This window comes from Pelodiscus sinensis, chromosome 27, assembly GCF_049634645.1.
Source record: "Pelodiscus sinensis isolate JC-2024 chromosome 27, ASM4963464v1, whole genome shotgun sequence".
In the NCBI taxonomy this organism is placed as follows: domain Eukaryota; kingdom Metazoa; phylum Chordata; order Testudines; family Trionychidae; genus Pelodiscus; species Pelodiscus sinensis.
Genome location: NC_134737.1, coordinates 5,380,974 through 5,398,874, shown reverse-complemented (window position 1 = coordinate 5,398,874; position 17,901 = coordinate 5,380,974). Strand labels below are relative to the sequence as shown.

At 45.1% G+C, this 17,901-nt stretch overlaps 1 protein-coding gene across 1 annotated transcript in view; it reads left to right on the top strand.

The window, feature by feature from the left end:
* Positions 1–17,901, top strand: part of LOC102447148 (complement receptor type 2-like) — a 69,461-nt gene that overhangs the window by 29,647 nt on the left and 21,913 nt on the right. Inside the window, exons 16-23 of the mRNA XM_075909851.1 lie at positions 247–435; positions 2,949–3,137; positions 5,156–5,350; positions 6,504–6,683; positions 8,158–8,340; positions 9,662–9,897; positions 11,311–11,466; positions 13,095–13,380. Of these exons, the coding sequence (XP_075765966.1) occupies positions 247–435; positions 2,949–3,137; positions 5,156–5,350; positions 6,504–6,683; positions 8,158–8,340; positions 9,662–9,897; positions 11,311–11,466; positions 13,095–13,380 (1,614 nt within the window). The remainder of the gene's footprint in view (positions 1–246; positions 436–2,948; positions 3,138–5,155; positions 5,351–6,503; positions 6,684–8,157; positions 8,341–9,661; positions 9,898–11,310; positions 11,467–13,094; positions 13,381–17,901) is intronic.

The window sequence follows — 17,901 nt, the reverse complement described above, 5'->3', positions numbered from 1 at the left end:
GTCATTTTCAGGGTGTGCGTCTGATGGCTGTTTTTACCTTTGCTCTCCTAATGCTATAGAATGATGTTGACTCAGAGCCAGAAAGTAACAGAAAGGGCTGGCAGATTTTCAGTGATATTCCAGACCTCCTAAGGACCTCATGTTATAAATGTAGTGCCAGTAAACCCCACAGTATTTATACTGCCTCCTGTTCTTTTGAAGATGTTCTCTTCTGTATGAATTCTGTATTTCTCCCTTTCATTACAGGTTGTGAGCCACCTGCATCCATCTCAGAAGGACAACACGACCACAAAAATACAAGAGTTTTCCCTGGTGGCACAAGCGTGACCTACATCTGTAACCGTGGTTGGTCACTTGTTGGAACATCCACCCTTCAATGTATAGCTGGTAATGGGGAAACTCCACACTGGGATGCACCTACTCCTGAGTGCAAAGGTAATTCATTTCTTCATTACACTCAAAAGCCTGTGATTAGAAAAGGGCAGAGGGCACATTGCAGTGTCCTGGGAGCTATTTAATAACTTAGACTCCAGTATTGAACATATATATGTCCATGAGCAAACTCACTGCAGATTCCTTCTTTATAGCAAACCAGTCAGTCCCAGCTGCAGTGCCTACTGGCAGTCCCAGAAAGATGAGGTGTTCTTCTTCATGTAGGCCTTCATTCCACAAAGTTCTCGAGCACAGGCTTAGCTTGGAGCACAAGCGTGGCCTTGATTTCAGGGAGGAGTCATTTCTGTGCTTAATATGAAGTACGTTTTTAAGTGCTTTGCCGAACTGGGGCCTGGGAGAAGTAGCTGCATTTGTCTGGTAGAAGGAGTAGGTATGGACGTACCTAAAAAGTCTGATAGAATTGTAGGGTTATTACTGAGACTGACAGGCAGGCCAAATGCTACTGGCATAGAGGCAGGTCACAGACATTCTTTCTGGTCCCTTTCTCCCATCAGGAGGTGAGGATGTGGAAGGAGATTCAATGTATGTTGTTAGCACCACAGAAGGAACCATGTCGTTCATTGGGTGGCCGCACTGCATGAGCGGACCATTGGGGTCTTGTTATAAGGCTTCAGTTCATTCCAGCTTTACCTCTGCAACTCTGGTTCATTCCAGGGAACTAGCCCTGCAGAGGGACAGGAAATCTCTGGTGAAAGAGAGGAAGAGAAACTGATTCAGTTTGGGGTCTACTGCAGGCAGGCTGAGTTTCTTCTGAAGAGTTCTGCAGGGATCATAGATGCATGAATGCTCATAAAAGACACCAGTGTTTGAGTCCTGTTAAGCATGCATAGCTCTCTGCAAGAACACAGAAAACTCTGTGCTTGTAGCTGGATTGGCTTGGTGACCTGTGTCTCCATCCCTTTCCAAAATGTGGGTTAGGGTCTGCCACCCACTAAAGGCATCACTCCACACTGATAATAGCCTTCTCTAATTCCACACATAAAACTTTACTTTGAATGCTTTCAGTCATTTGTAATGAATTCACAGAGTGTTATTGATTCATGTGTATACAATTCCGTTATAGTTGCAAACACAAGGGCTGTGTCTACACTGGCATCCCTTCCGGAAAAGGGATGCTAATGTAGCACATCGCAATTGCAAATTCCGTGGGGGATTTAAATATCCCCCGCGGGATTTGCATTTACATGGCTGCCGCTTTTTTCCGGCTTGGGGAAAAGCCGGAGAAAAGCGCCAGTCTAGACGTTATTCTCCGGAAAATAAAGCCTTTTCCGGAGGATTTCTTATTCCTACTTTCAAGTACTTTCAAGTAGGAATAAGAAATCCTCCGGAAAAGGCTTTATTTTCCGGAGAATAACGTCTAGACTGGCGCTTTTCTCCGGCTTTTCCCCAAGCCGGAAAAAAGCGGCAGCCATGTAAATGCAAATACCGCGGGGAATATTTAAATCCCCCACGGAATTTGCAATTGCGATGTGCTACATTAGCATCCCTTTTCCGTAAGGGATGCCAGTGTAGACACAGCCAACATGTATGGTTCAAGGTCCCATTGTGCTGGGTGTTGTACAAATGTAGATGAAGACAGGAGGGTCTCTTCCACAAGGATTTTGCATTCCTAGAGTCGTAGGATTGTAAGAGACCTCAGGAGGTCATCGAGTCAGCCCCATGCTAAACGTGGAATGGATCCCAATGAAGTCATCCCAGCCAGGCCTTTTTCAAGGCAAGAAGTTTGCACTCTTCCTGTTGCATTCTGGAAAAGGTGTTTCAAAGAACCCAACATACAATAACAATAAAGTGAAAAAGCAAAACCAACGGGCAACTTTTATATTAGCTCAGCCATTTTCAGGGAGCTGCAAAGTCTTTTCTTTCTGCTGCCACTTGGATTTTAATATTGAGTAGCATTCTCAAGACTTTCTTGACTGGCAAATTGAAACCACAGAAGGAACATCTTGTGCTTTCATCCTACTGAGAGAGATTGCTGCATGTGGGTCTTTCACACAGAGGCTGAAATACCCAGGAAGGGAGCTAGTCTTATGGGAAGGACACAAGACCTGGGGTCAGAGACAACGGTTCTTTTCCTGGGTCAGCCATTGACCAATAGGTGCTTTAGGCAAATGATTTTGAACATAAATAGATAGGAGCTTCAGGGCGTCTTAGGGTCTGGCTGCAATTCACAGTAATTCAGTACATATGACCCAGTGCAGTTCTTCAATATCGTAAGCATGTGACCATTGGTCCATGGTGTCCCTACAGGTCAAAGAGCCATTTCCAGGGTGTTCTCGTTTGCTATTTTCATCTTCGCACTCTCAATGCAATAGAGATGATGCTGACTCAGAGCCAGGAACTAACACAAAGTGTTGGCAGATTTTCAGTGATATTAGAGACCTCTTGAAGCACCTCTTGTTGTAAATGTAGTGCCAGCAAACCCCACGGTATTTATGCTGCCTCTCGCCCTTTCAGAGACATCCCCTTGTGTATGAATGCTGAATTTTTCTTTTTAGTTTGTGAGCGACCTGCATCCATCTCTGAAGGACGGCATGATCGTGGAGGAGCTAGAGTTTTCTTTGTGGGCTCAAGGGTGACCTACTCCTGTAAACGTGGTTGGTCACTTGTTGGAGCATCCACCATTCGATGTACAGCTGGTGATGGGGGAATTCCGCACTGGGACAAACCTACCCCTGAGTGCAAAGGTGATTCATTTCTTCATTACACTCAAATGCCTGTGATTAGAAAAGGGCGGAGGGCACATGGAAATTTCCTGGGAGCTATTGAAGAATTTAGCCTGAAGTACTGAACATATATAGATCCATGGACCAGCTCACTGCAGATTCCTTCTTTGCAGCAAACAAGTCAGTCCCAGCTGCAATGCCTACTGGCCATGTCCTCTTTCCCCTGGCATCCGTATTTGTGATCTGCCCTGACCTATGTCCTAACTAATGCTTTATCCTCCAGTTCCAGTTGTGCTGAATTCCTGCCTCGTACACATCCCACACCTGGTCTGTCTCTTGGTTACTGGTTCGCAATCCAGCTTTCCTGAGGATGGCACTTTTAACGTGGCATTCCCATCTGGGTGTGTGGGGACAGTATGTTTGTGGAGACAATCTGAGTACAAGCTGGAAAGACCCTGGTGGCTTAATTTAGCAGCAGGAAGCTGGGCTGGAGCTGTCAGCCTAAAAGGTTTTCATGCGCTGGTCGTTCCATTGCCCCATCTGTAGTACTCCCATAATCCCTAGGAAGACCTGCCAATAGTTCCAATGTTACTGTGACTCGAGTGCAGGAAGAAATTATTTTCCACAACTGTCTGGTTTTGAAAGTATCTGCTGCTGCTATGTTGCTATGGCTGTGTGCTTACAAAAGAACATTTATCGGGAGATTTATGCATGGACATCAGTCTCCTAGAGTTTGATTTAGTGGGTCTTTTAGTGGGTCTAGTAAGAACCCGCTAAATCAACCATTGATAATGCCTCCATCAACTCCAATACTCCAACAGATCGCAAGGAGCAAGGGAAGTCAATGGGAGAGTTTCTCCCATTAATCTCCCACAGTGGGGACCTTGTGGTAAGTTGAACTAAGATATGTCGACTCCAGCTATGCTATTCACGTAGCTGAAGTTGCATATCTTGGTACCACTTTCTCCCATACTGTAGACCTGGCCAAACGTTTGGGATTGCATAGAAAATGGATCAACAGCTATAGAAACATTGTGACTTTGAATGTCTTATACTTAATGCTAAAATATTAGATGTTTGTCATTTCTCTTCATGAATTTGCTGACACAGGCCTATAATTTGAAATGGAGGAATGATTAGATCTCTATTTGCATTTATACATAGTGTGATCTATTCGGTGTTACAGCTACAAAATACGCCAGGTTACTTGCTCAAAGACAGTGAAGGAAAAGATGCAAGGATATTTGTACCATAGGGAGTCCTCCTTTTGGCCACCTTATGAATAGGTTCTGTTTCAATAAGATGCAATATGAGTTCTATGCCACATATGCACAGAGTCTGAGTACATTTTGTACTATTTGGAGAGAGAGGTTTGGTCTATAGGGCTAGTAGTCAGGTGTGACATTTTGGATCAGAGAGATCCCATTGAGACTGTAACCCGATGTGTTGATTATACCACTGACCCCACTTACATGCCCTCTGTGGGGGTCCTTCCGCCTGTACTACTGGGTCAGAAACTCTGGTCTGCTGTAAGGTTTCTCAACATTGCCCAAGCAGTGCAAAGGTGCTGTACTGCAAACAGAATGTAGCCCTAGTATCCTTATTTAGCTATCTCATTGGAATCTTGAAGATTAATTAAAGGTTCAGTCTCTAGTCCAGAACTCTCTGGTTCAGAAACATCTGTGATCAGACATGATTTTAGTTAGCCAGATGTCCACTTTTCATGGGTGTGGCCAAGTTTCCCACGGTCCCATAAAGTTTGTTTATAGCCACCAGTCCTGGCTCTCAGTCTTTTGTGCTGTTATTTAGTTCTAATTTACCCCTAAATGTCCTCTAACTGCCCAGCAAGCAGTGGAAGTGTTGGTAATGCTGCTAGACAATACTGACCTCCCATGGTCCGGAAAATTATCTGGTTCAGAACCAGTCAGGTCCCAAGGGTGCCAGACAAGAAACCTTCATCCTGAAGTAAATTACTTTTAAAAAGAGATGCTAAATAACAATGGGAAAATATTCTAAAAATATTGTTTGGTGTTTTGTAGAGATTCTGTGTCCCACACCACACATTGAAAATGGAACATTTGAAATTCAAGAGTTTGGATTTGGACATCCAAAGTATAATTTAGGCGTCTCCATTATATTTAAATGTAATCATGGCTTAAGTCTCAAAGGAAGTGGAAAGAGCATATGCAGTGACAAAGGAACATGGGATCCTCCGTTTCCGGTTTGTTCCCTTGGTAAGTATAAGATATGAAGATTCCCTTGTATGCTTCTGTTTTGCCACTGAATGACTAAAAAATTAAATATTGATACACTATATACTGTAATAATAATAATTCAGATATAGTGATATCACTTCCCTGACTTCTCAAGAGGCATCTACCGACAAGCAAAGATGGAGCGAATCAAAAGAGTAATTACAGCAAAATCCCTAGTATCTCAATTAGGACACCCACAATTAGCAGACACATCTTAAATTGTTGTCTGTATAGTTGCTGCCTCAGTTTCCCATCTGTAAATGGGAGCATCAGTAGTGATGAACTCTAGAAACTTCACTCGTGTATGTTTATAAATCATTTTTTTGATAGAAGGTGGCATAAAAATGCCTCTCTTGACTAACTCATAGCTTTCCTAAGGGAAAGAATTTATTGTCAATTCATCACATTGCGTGAAAAAATGCACCATTTTTTGACATTTAATCCATTTTATCTTAGTGTCATTAGGCCATGTTTGGGGCTATTGCTACAAGTGTTCCCCCTAATTTTTTCCATCCATGTGTGGAATAAATTTGGTTCTGTGCACTGAGGCATGTACAGACATCCACCACCAGTAGAAACACACACTGTTGGCTGTGTGGGCTCTGCTAATCAGCTGGGCTGCATGTGAATATCTCTTAGGTGGCCATTCAAGTGCTCGGTATACAGGGAACACTGATTGCTATCCATGTTTTTCACGGCTTAATTTAGGCTTGGTTGTGGTTGTGACTCAAGTGGTAAGAGCAATGCTAGGTGGTCTCTTCACCCTGTATCACCACATATTCCTAGCTGCAATGCCTCCCTATTTTTTTGTTCTATACTATTGTGATGAATGAGCCAAATTTGTCACTCTTGGAAGTGGAGTTAAATTTCAAGTGGATTATGCCCACGAAAGCTTGTGATACAATATAAAATTTTTATTAGTGTCTAAGGTGCTACAGCATCACCTGTTTTTTGTTGTTGTTAAGTTACAGACTAATACGGCTGCCCCTTTGAGACTGAGGGCAGAAGATAGGATATTTTTATATCCCATTGTGTGTCTCATGTCATCTTCATGTTATTGAGGCTTTGGTCTCAGTAAGGTTCAACGTTAAATATTGTTGTTCTTTTTATAGCTGTTTTTTTTCATTGTTAGAGAGGTGTTCCAGCCCACCAAAAGTCAACAGTGCTGACCCAGAGGAAAAGAGAGAGTTTCGGGTTGGTACCAACGTGACCTATTCCTGCATAACTGGTTACACGCTCATCCCTGGAGTATCTCCCACCGTGACTTGTCTTCAAAACTTGGAATGGTCCAAAATCACAAAGATTTGTCAGAGTAAGCTGACTGATGGTTTGACTTGATTGTCTTTGTTTGAATGAAGCTACATGTTTAACTGCAATGCCATGGCTTTTAATGACTATGTCATAGTTTTTGTGCTTTGTGTTTGTTTGCTTTGGGGCACTTGAGTCCTGGTTTTCAGAGCTCATTGATTTCAGCTGGAGTTGTGCCAATTGCCACAACATCTGAAAATCTGGCCAAGAGTGAGCTGAGCTATTGGCCTTGTGGTGAAAGTATTTATACCATACACATGATGATACCAGTGTGATATGTTACAACCAGGTGATAATCTGTATTCATTGCACAACTTTCCCCCAGATCATGTGTATGCTGCACACTAACCCTAATTCACAGTGAGGACTTGATACATTCCAAACCTCTGAGCAGCCCCAAAGTGCTCATATATATTTTTAGAAATACTGTGTCAAATGTGACTCCTCCCCACTTGCTGTGTGGATTTTTCTCAGCCCCTCCAACAATCCCTTTGCCTGCTATCCCTTGCGCCCCCTCCCTCCCCCCGGATTCAGATTTGGAATGGGCAAAATACTTAGTTCAGCACCATTGAAAGGGGTGAAAAAGAATATCGGATAATCCATCAGGGTGAGAAATGGGGCGGGGTGCTCGTTGCCATTAAAAAGCCAGGAATTTCCTTTTCTAGTGAGACAAACAACACTGCTAGTAAGCTCCCAGTTATCTGACCAGTCAATATAGTGACATTGTTATATTTAAAATGCTATCATCATAGGTCATTTTCATTTGTTTCCTTATATTCCTGCTATCTTTCAGAAGCCTGTGCAGTTAGATGTATGGGACAGAAAGTAGGAGCTGGGGTAATCTGAAATTTATACTGCCCACACCGGACCTTTGCTTCTATCCCCTCGGCTGCCATAATTGCCCCAAAGAGATGGTGGCATCTCACCCAATAAAATCACCAACACAGGGAGTATTCTTAGAGAGAAATGGCAGTTTGCTAATAGAAGCCTGAATAAATGCAATTGGAACAAGACCTTTTCTCCCCAGGAAAATACAGAATAACAGCTCTTGACTAATATGGTATATGCCCTCTGACACTCACATAAGGAAGAACTGATTTTTGACAGTCCATGAAACAAAACTTCCTTTAGAAACAATAGTCTCTTTAAATGAAATTAAAATAATGAAGGAAATTAATATTTCTAGATGTCAGTGTTTTCTGACACTCTTCCCAGTCCCTAACCACCCCAGAAACAAGTCTCCACAATGGAAAGGGTCTCTACGTGGCTTTGGAAGAAAATTTGCCTAGCCCGCAAAGAAGCACTCTTCGCATGGAAGAAGAGTTGTCGATGGGATGAATTTTTGTGGAATTAGTTGTTGTCCTTTTAATTCACACCCTTGTATTTCACACTGATTTTTCCCCATGCGTTTCTCACACAGACAGACCCTTTGTCTGAATGAAAACATTTGAAACCTTTTGTTTGTTGGTGTTTCTCAGAGGTCCATTGTCTGAACCCAGTGATTAGAAATGGGAAACCGATCACTGCACGTGAAAATGAGACTATGTATGGAGACGTGGTTGAATTTCAATGTGATTTTGGCTACATCCTCAAAGGCAGCAAGTTGATTGAATGCCAGGCGAATGGGACGTGGCATCCACAAGTGCCGTCTTGTATTCAGGGTAAATATAAACACAACTACAACATCTTGCTGAGGGGAAACCAGACTCCTATAAAACTTAGAAACCGCATAAGAGAGAATCAAAATCAGATGTTTCTAGATGGGGTCTCGTTTGAAGGATCCTCACAGGATATCGATTCACAAAAGCCTTTTCCATCCCTGTTTTCTCTCAGATGATCAAGTTCATTTCCTATAGACTAATCTCCAGGCCTTTTTTCTAATCAAGGGTTAAATATCCTAACAAATGGGGCTTCACATCCCTTTTCTTAGGAGCCTATTCAAGAGTCTCTTTGCTCTGACTCTTTGGAGGCTTCTTCTTAAAGTTCAGCCTAAAATTTCCTTTTGTTAATTTCCTATTAGGCCCATCTCAGCCCGCTTGTAACGTCCACTACAATTCTCCCCTTTCTTCCTTAGAGGTGCTGGGACAGTGATTACACTGCAAGGGAGAGGTGGGAAGGTTCAGCAGGGGATCTAGCTGGGGAACTCAGGGAGGCTTGGGGTATTTGCCTACAAGCTCCTGGAAGGATTAAGCACTGTCAGGGATGTGGTCTGGCTATTTCACTGACATGGGACTTGATTCAACAGCAGCGCCTCTTAAAGAGAATTTACCTACGCTACACGCGGCAAGTGCTGGGTTCTACTATAGCTTCTCCAGCTTCCCTGACGCTGCTCTTGATTCTCAGTAGAGTAAGCAAGAGGGCAATTGGGCTTCACTTTTGTCTGTCTAAGGTGTTCATACAGAGCCAGTCACTGTGGTATCTAAACAAAGCCATTGGCATCCTGCAGGAAGAAAGTCACCATGGAAGCATAAGACACTGTTAAGGACCAAGTTCTGCTCTTGGTTCCACCAGTGTGCATCCCAGGTAACTCCACTGACTTCCACAAACTTCTCCCTCGCTGCAGAGGAGGCTAAATCTGCAATCAACCATGGAGGCTGTTTTTAAAAAGGCCACAATAGTGCACGGGAATGAACTGCATGTTCAGTGTCCCTTGGCCACTCATAAGGCTTCCTGAAATAAATCAACAAAGCATCCTCACTCTGCTGCCCCAAGTGTGGGGCTGCAGCTGCTGATGGCTCCATGAAACATGATCCACAGTGCTGGCTGGGGTTTGGCTGGCACCCTTTTCCTGTTGAATTCATAACGTTTGTTTCTCCGGAGAGAGAGATGCACTATGGGGATGGCGTGTTTATTTCTCTGCTAACCCAAAAACAGCTGCAGCAGCAAAGTGAACAAAGGGCATGACTAGCAGGCAATACGCAGCATTCACCGTGCATCTCCCCCTCTCACTGAACTGTCTTCTCTTCTGCCTTTTCCTTTCAGCTGAGTGTCCAAAGCCAGAGGTGCAAAATGGAGAAGTGGTCAATCCGTTAGATGAAAAAAAGCAGTACAACGTGAATGAAAGCATTGCTTTCAAATGCTCTCCAGGGTACCAGTTTTCTGGCCTTTGGTATCAGATGACAACAGACAGCTTGAATGTTACGTGTTCAGCTAATGGCACCTGGATGGTGTTACCTACATATTCAGCTAATGGCACCTGGATGGTGTTACCTGAGTGTGTAAGCATCACAGGCCATTGGGGTTTCTTGATGCACCCTGTCCAGTTTTTACTGTAAAGTTTAACACTGTCTGGATGCCTCTGTGCTGCTTTAAGATAGTGAGGCATGTGTGACGAGGGAGATAGGAATGCTGTTCATACAACGTAAGAGAAACAAAGTAAGTTGACCTGAAAGCAAAGCACTCACATCACTCCCCCAAGCAAATTTTTTTCTTGTATTTTAAAGGAGTTTTTCTTCCTTTGCTGTGGCTGCTCCAAGCCCACAATAAAATGAGTAAAATGGGGTGGTTAAAAACCACAACAGGAAGAAAATGTTATGCTCTTTCATCATACATCTGTAGAGAGAGGTTTTTAAAGCAGGCGGTGGTATGACACGGATATTACCTTCTGTCAGTCTAGGGCGCAGTGTAAAGCAAATATCATGAGTGACTGCTCTAGTGAGCAACTGCCAATGAGTTCAGCATTGTCCAAGTGTAAACAGAGGCCTGGTGTCTGTCCCAGGAGTTGACAGTCCAGGGCCTGATTCTGCAAGTTGCTCAGAACTTCCTCAAAGTTGCTTGGCAGTATTGGAGCCTGTAGAAGTTAAGAATTGAGGTCCCACAACATTTATCAGGATCAGACCCCCAGTCAGGCACAGATGGTATAAGACAGCAGGCCTGTATGCAGTGTGAAGGGTGCAAACGTACCCCCTCCCATAGTCTCTCAAGCAAGCGTGCTCCGTCTTCCCTGGGGAAGGCTGGGGCTGATTCCCTCCCGCTCCCGCAGGAACCAGGCTGGATACAGGGCTGGGCCACGGTCCTGGGGAAAGGGGGGAAATGAGCCTTGCATTAGGGCCTGGACAGACGCATATGAATAGGCTGCGTGCGTATGTGCAGAAATGGAAATGACCAAAGCCTTCCCAAGATGCCAGAGCGAAGGGCCCGGTCTCTCTGCCTCTCAGCCGCTGCCACCCACGTTGGTTCTCCCCAGGCCAGAGAGGCAGAGAACCAAGTTGCTGTGGCCCCTGAAGTCAGGAGCAGTCTAAAAGGCCAGAATTTCCAGTTGCTGGAGCTTGGAGTGAATCTGCACAGCCAGGAGCTCTGCTTGCGGGCTGATGTGATCGGCCGAGAAGCCAAAAAACATTTACAATGGGTTTCTTGAGAGAGAATTTTCCTTCAGCTCCTTTCCCATTGAAAATGTCAGGGCCTTTTTTGGTTTGGTTTTGTTCCAGTGCAGGTTGAAACTGTTGTGAAAATTGCAATATATTTTCACGTGAAATTTTCACTTTCTGGCCATTTTTAACGGAGAGTGTGCAACACATTTCAGGATGATACAATAGGTCAGACAGACTGTATGAGAAGGCACAAGTGTATTTGCAAGGATCGCTCCTTATCTTCTTCAGCGTACTCACAGTTCCTCTGTTTCCATTTTACAGAAGAAGCAAAGTAATCATCCTGTATGCAAGATGGCTTGCGAGAGTGTAAAGTTTCTCCAATGTGGCGTGCCGCTGACAGAATTGATAACCCTTCTGGAAGTGCAGAAACTGTATCTGGAGATTAAGAAACTTAAGCAGGACCTTCTAAAACCACAGTGACTAGCTGAAATCTGTGATCCATGACTGTGACAAATGGTCTCCTTTGGATGCCGTTTGTATAATTACTTTGTACATGCGATGATTGTTACTATTTTCAGTGAACTTCCGAGTCCCTAGTAATCCAAGAAGAGATTAGCCGGTATATCAGGAATCAGATTTGTTTGTGCTGGGTTCAATTTTTTTTCTTTTTTTTTCAGGCTCACACATGTGAGTCCCCATTTGATATATCAGGGATTCCATCCTCTTATATATTTGTGGGGGGTGAATTCAGTTTCCTTTCCATTAGGAAAGTGAAAGCAAGTGGAGAGAAATTAGATTAAAATGCATGATCATAAACTTTCAATTGATGCAAGCTTTGGACAGGGAAACTTACCCCAACAACTTGGGCCATTCAGAAATCAGCCATCTGATGCACACGGTATAACCCACACATATTTAAAATAGAGAATGGCTGTGTAACTGCCTGATTTCCATGAACCTTAAGGGCAACTGTTCACAACCCCCCGGGCCACTGAGAAAACATAAGGCTTTTAAAGGCCTATTTTCAGCTCTCGCCTCTTAATACAAAAGTCAACAGTTTTCCTTCCCAAACAAAACAAATCTGGTTTTGGTTGACATCAGGGCAAATCTGGTTTTGGTTGTAGCGTTTCTACGTTCTCACGCACGCTCCCACAAATAGAGGGTGAACATTTCACTGTAGAGGAGCAATCGGCTGAGCCATTTCCCAGGGCCCAGTCAGGGAGGGGGAAGTTCTCTAACAAGTGTCTTTGTGATCAGTTATTTCCGCCCTGCAAGGCTACAATAAAAGTGCAACTTGTAAAAACTGTCGCTTGTCTTTGTTCGTGTAACTGTCTGCCTTTGGCTGTGAAGCAGGGAGATGTCCAGCATGTTTGAAGGCTCCTTTTCCTGAGGAGGAGCGAAGTACCAATCTTTTCCATAGCCCAGTGAGCAGTCGCATCGGGGACTCCAAAGAGCGTGGGCCAGCCCTTCCCCTCACACCTAGACATGGTCAGAGTTGAAGTATATTTGGCCGGTAGCTCAGGGAAAGCTTGTTCTATTTCTGCTGGGCCTGTTGTGTGGAATGTCCGTCTCCAGCGTGGTTCTGTTTGCCTCTTTTAGCCGGGAAGCACTGAGTCAGACACATCCCTGGTGTAATGACATTAGCAAAGGTGGATGGAGTTAGAGCAGGGATGAAACGGAGCCACAGATAAGGAGAAAGGATCCTTTGGTAACTGCCTCTTGGTTCATGAATTCTCACCTTGTGGAGGGGCTGATCAGGACTGATTGTCCCCAGGCCAGAAAAATAAAGGTGCAGCATTACTTTCTGCGGATATTAAGCTTATCTGTGCAGCCCTGTGATGGCAGGTGCCTCTCTCTGTAAACTGCGACCAGCCAGCTGCTCTCTCTGTAAAGAGAACACAAGTGTGTGCAGCCTGCAGGGGTGCTAGACAATGCATAGTACTCTGTGTCTTTGTCTTCGGACGCTGCCTTGGGAAGGAGGCAAAGGGGAGGAAATACTTTCACCCCCAGGTGTATCCTGTCCTGCGAGGGTGACCGCAGCCTGTCTCCGTCACGGTACTAGCTGCAGCTGTATCCTCCTTTACCCCTTGGACTGTGTGTGAGAGCACAACACTACGCAGTGGGCAGGGCAGCACATAGACCTGGAGACTCTGCCCAGCCCCTTTCTCCACCCCAGCAGTTTCAGAGCATGGACTCCCACTTCCTCCGGTTATATATGCCCAGCCCCTCTGCCTACGGTCTGGGTTGCGCTATGCTGCAGACCTACCTGGCCTGCACTGTCACCACTGTCTCCTAGGAACTCACCTGGCACCATGGCATCACTTCCCTCTTGCTGGACCCTGCGTCTTCTGGGGACCCTGGTTCTCATGCTGCTGCCTGGAGGAGCTCTGAGTGAGTAGAAGGATGCGCCTCTCCCTTCAATCCCATCCCCACCCTCTCTCGTCTCCTGGCTTTCCCCTTCACCCCCACCCCCGGACGCTCCCTGCACTTCCCTCTAAGCTCCTGGACCCCGGTGGTTGTTGACGTTCCCGTGCCATTGTTCCCACACTGATCCTGGTTTCCTGCCCAAATTCCAGCTCCGCCTTGCCATTGTCTCCTGCAGTTACCAATGGGTGTGGTGCATCTCTTTCCTTATGGCCCCCATCCACCCAGCCCTGGAGCATGTGCTCTGCTTTAAGTACACACATTGTGTTGGGGTCCCATGTTTCAAGCTGAGCTCACGCTGTAAAGCTACGTCTACGGTTTAGGGTTTTTGCGCAAGAACATCTGTTCTTGCACAAAAACTTGTGGAGTGTCTACACTGAAGGTGCATTCTTGTGCAAGTAAATTTACAGTAAGGCATCAGAAGAGAGGGCTTCTTGCACAAGAGTTATTCCTCTTCTCACAAGGAATAAGCCCTCTTGCACAAGAGCTCTTGCACAAGAAGGCAATATGGATGGGCAACAGCGGTTTCTTGCGCAAATGACCCCTAAAATGGCCATCAGAGCTTTCTTGAGCAAAAGAGCTTCCACTCTGCCATGGATGCTCTTGCAAAAAAGCACATCTCTTGCACAAAACCGCGTAGTAGTGTGAACGTGCTCTTGAGCAAGAACTCTTGCTCAAAAAGCCTGCAGTGTAGATGTAGCCTAAACGTGTGGCTATAACAGGTTGAAAATGACCATTACTCCTTCTGGATTGAGCTGTTAGCCAATACACAGAGTCCCACTGGCAGTCGCTTTTAGGGGGAGAAATTGATCATTGATGATGATAAGACAAGAAGTTATGGGCTAAAATTGCAGCAAGGAAGGTTGAGGTTGGACATTAGGAAAAACTTCCTTTCAGGGTGGTTAAACACTGGAATAAATTGCTTAGGGAGGTGGTAGAATCTCCATCATTGGAGATATTTAAGATAAGGTTAAATAAACACCTGCCAGAGATGATTTAGATGATGCTTGGTCCTGCCGTGAGGGCGGGGGACTGGACTCGATAATCTCGAGGTCCCTTCCTGTTCTAGTGTTCTAATTAAGGAAATCATCTGTAAACACTTGGAAAGTGGCAAAGTGAAAGGGAACAGCCAGCATGGATTTGTAAAGAACAAATCGTGTCAAACCAATCTGATCGCTTTCTTTGATAGGATAACGAGTCTTGTGGATAAGGGAGAAGCGGTGGATGTGGTATACCTAGACTTTAGTAAGGCGTTTGATACGGTCTCGCATGATATTCTTATCAATAAACTAGGTAAATAAACCTAGATGGGGCTACTATAAGGTGGATGCATAACTGGCTGGATAACCACACTCAGAGAGTAGTTATTAATGGTTCACAATCCTGCTGGAAAGGCTTAACAAGTGGGGTTTTGGGACCGGCTCTGTTCAATATTTTCATCAACGACTTAGATATTGGCATAGAAAGTACGCTTATTAAGTTTGCAGATGATACCAAGCGGGGCGGGGTTGCGACCGCTCTGGAGGATAGGGTCATAATTCAAAATGACCTGGACAAATTGGAGAAATGGTCTGATGTAAATAGGATGAAGTTTAATAAAGACAAATGCAAAGTGCTCCACTTAGGAAGGAACAATCAGTTTCACACATACAGAATGGGAAGAGACTGTCTGGGAAGGAATACGGCAGAAAGGGATCTAGGGCTTATAGTGAACCACAAGTTGAATATGAGTCAGCAGTGTGACGCTGTTGCAAAGAAAGCAAACATGATTCTGGGATGCATTAACAGGTGTGTTGTGAGCAAGACACAAGAAGTCATTCTTCCGCTCTACTCTGCACTAGTTAGGCCTCAGCTGGAGTATTGTGTTCAGTTCTGGGCACCGCATTTCAAGAAAGATGTGGAGAAATTGGAGAGGGTCCAGAGAAGAGCAATGAGAATGATTAAAGGTCTAGAGAACATGACATATGAGGGAAGACTCAAGGAATTGGGTTTGTTTAGTTTAGAAAAGAGAAGATTGAGGGGGACATGATAGCAGTTTTCAGGTATCTAAAAGGGTGTCATAAGGAGGAGGGAGAAAACGTGTTCATCTTGGCCTCTGGGGATAGAACAAGAAGCAATGGGCTTAAACTGCAGCAAGGGAGGTGTAGGTTGGACATTAGGAAAAAGTTCCTAACTGTCAGGGTGGTGAAACACTGGAATAAATTGCCCAGGGAGGTTGTGGAATCTCCATCTATGGAGATATTTAAGAGTAGGTTAGATAAATGTCTATCAGGGATGGTATAGACTGTATTTGGTCCTGCCATGAAGGCAGGGGACTGGACTCGATGACCTCTCGAGGTCCCTTCCAGTCCTAGTATTCTAAGATTCTATGTGTAGTCCCCTTACTAAAGGTGCCTCTGGCTTTTTCTGGGAGAATCCTATGTGCTGCAATCTAGCCCTAGAGACTACAACTCCCATGAGCCCTTGAGGAAACCAGGAAGGGAAGGCTTGCCCAGGCATGTGGAGAAAGGGTCTCAGCAGTCTGGGGGGTCTCCCTTTTGGAGACTTATTCAGTGGAGGAGCCTTATTCAGTCCAGGAGCTGTTACGTTACAGCTACATCCTGGGACTGAGAGCCTTTCAGACGTGGATCTAGCAAGCTGCTTCTGGGGCAGCTGATTGCCCTAGAGGGGAGAGTCTGTCTGTGCCTGAGGCTCAGAAGGACTACACTACAACCAGCACACAGGAGAGGGTTGTAAGTAACTGGGCTCTTTGGGAAAGTGCTGGCTGGGATAGACCTCAGAGATATAGACTGACTCTGGGTCCAAAGAGATGCAGAGTGTCCAGCCCAGGGAACCAGAACTGCTGGCACTTGGAGGAGCCTGCTCCAGTGGCAGAGGGAGTTTGCAGCTGGCTGCACAGCTTGGACTAACACACGCAGAACCTACAGAAAACCTCCACTCCAGCTGCAGCTCTTCAAGCGCGCCCATGCAAGCGTCTGGGACTCTGAGTCCAAAGGATTGCACATTCTGGGGTGGGATAAATGGTGGCAACGAGAATGCCAGCTAGATAAATTCCTATTATTTGTGTACTTTAATTGATTTTATTCACTGTTACTCTGTTAAACCCTGTTTCTTTAAGTTGTTAAGCAAAGGTGTGTCCATTCTAATGTAATCCATTAGATGTATGTTATTTATAATTATTGTCCTGGAGTTAGATCCGGATTATTGCTGGAATAATTTTATTCCTGGAGGCTCCCAAGGCACACCATTAAGGTGTACAGGGCTAGCCAGGTGGAGGCACCACCACTGTATATTCTTTATGAGCCAGGGCCTGCAGCAAGGGGGTGGATAAGGAATCCTCAACTAAACAACGTCACCACTGGAGTACTCAGGATCTCCTTCAATGTTAAAACCATCAGGGGCCCAAGCATACCTGTGAGTGTGACCTGCTCCTGAGAAACCTGGGGAGGAAAAAGGGGGTTAACATATGATTCTATAACTGAGTGTGCTATTTCTTTGATGTGGTCCTGTTTAAATACAAAGAAGACAGACAAACGTCTCAATTCTCTGAAACAGTAGGAATCACACAGGAGACGGGGGGGGGGGGGGAGGGTTGCTTGCTATTCCAAGCTTCAGTGCTGCCAGCACACCATTGAAAAGCTTTCTTTCTGATTTCTCTCAGCCCACACTCCCAGTACATTTTTTACCCTCTCCTTAGCTGTGCTGCTCCTTTTTTGTCGGTTTCTGGCTGCTTTTGGGCTGGTTCTCGCTGCCTGCTCCCTGGATGTTCCTGCTTATGGACAAACACACACCCACAGCCTTCTAACAAAACTGGCCAGCTTTGCATGCAGCCTGTGTTTGGGTAGCACCTCCCACGGTTTCTCCATCTTACTCTAGAAAGGAGCTTAACTGTTTTATGTTTATCCTGGATGGAGGGCAGCTGGCATCGCTCCCACCAGCTTTGATGAGCTTCACCTGACCTCCATCATAATAGTATTGTGGAAATGCAGGGTTCTTCTCAGGATTAGTATGTCAGCCACTCACAAATTTGAACTATGTGGATGACAGGTCTTTGCCAGGTGTTACTTGAATGGAGGGGGAGGGGGCATGTTTCTGATTTTTAATAGTGACTAGCATTTCACTAGTACCGAACCTTTGTGGTTATGTCTGGAGTCGGACCACTGCTAATGCAATTGCCACTTAGGCCTAACTCACTTTGTACATTTACTGCGAAAATCTCCATGCAGGATCTGCAGGATGTAGGCTGCCTTGTCTGATGGAAGCTAAATAGTCAAGGTGGCTCAGGAGCAGGAGCGCTTCTGGTTTACCAGCGTGGACATGCACCGAACTGAATGCCTGTTGCAGCTTGTGCAACTAGTGAGCTGTTTTGTTTAAAAACCAAGAGGAACTTGTCATGGCAGAATAACCTAGAATCTCACTGAGCTGAGACAGCCTCGTGATGCTGCCAGTAAGGGATTCTGATTTCAACCATTCTATGGTTTGTAAACA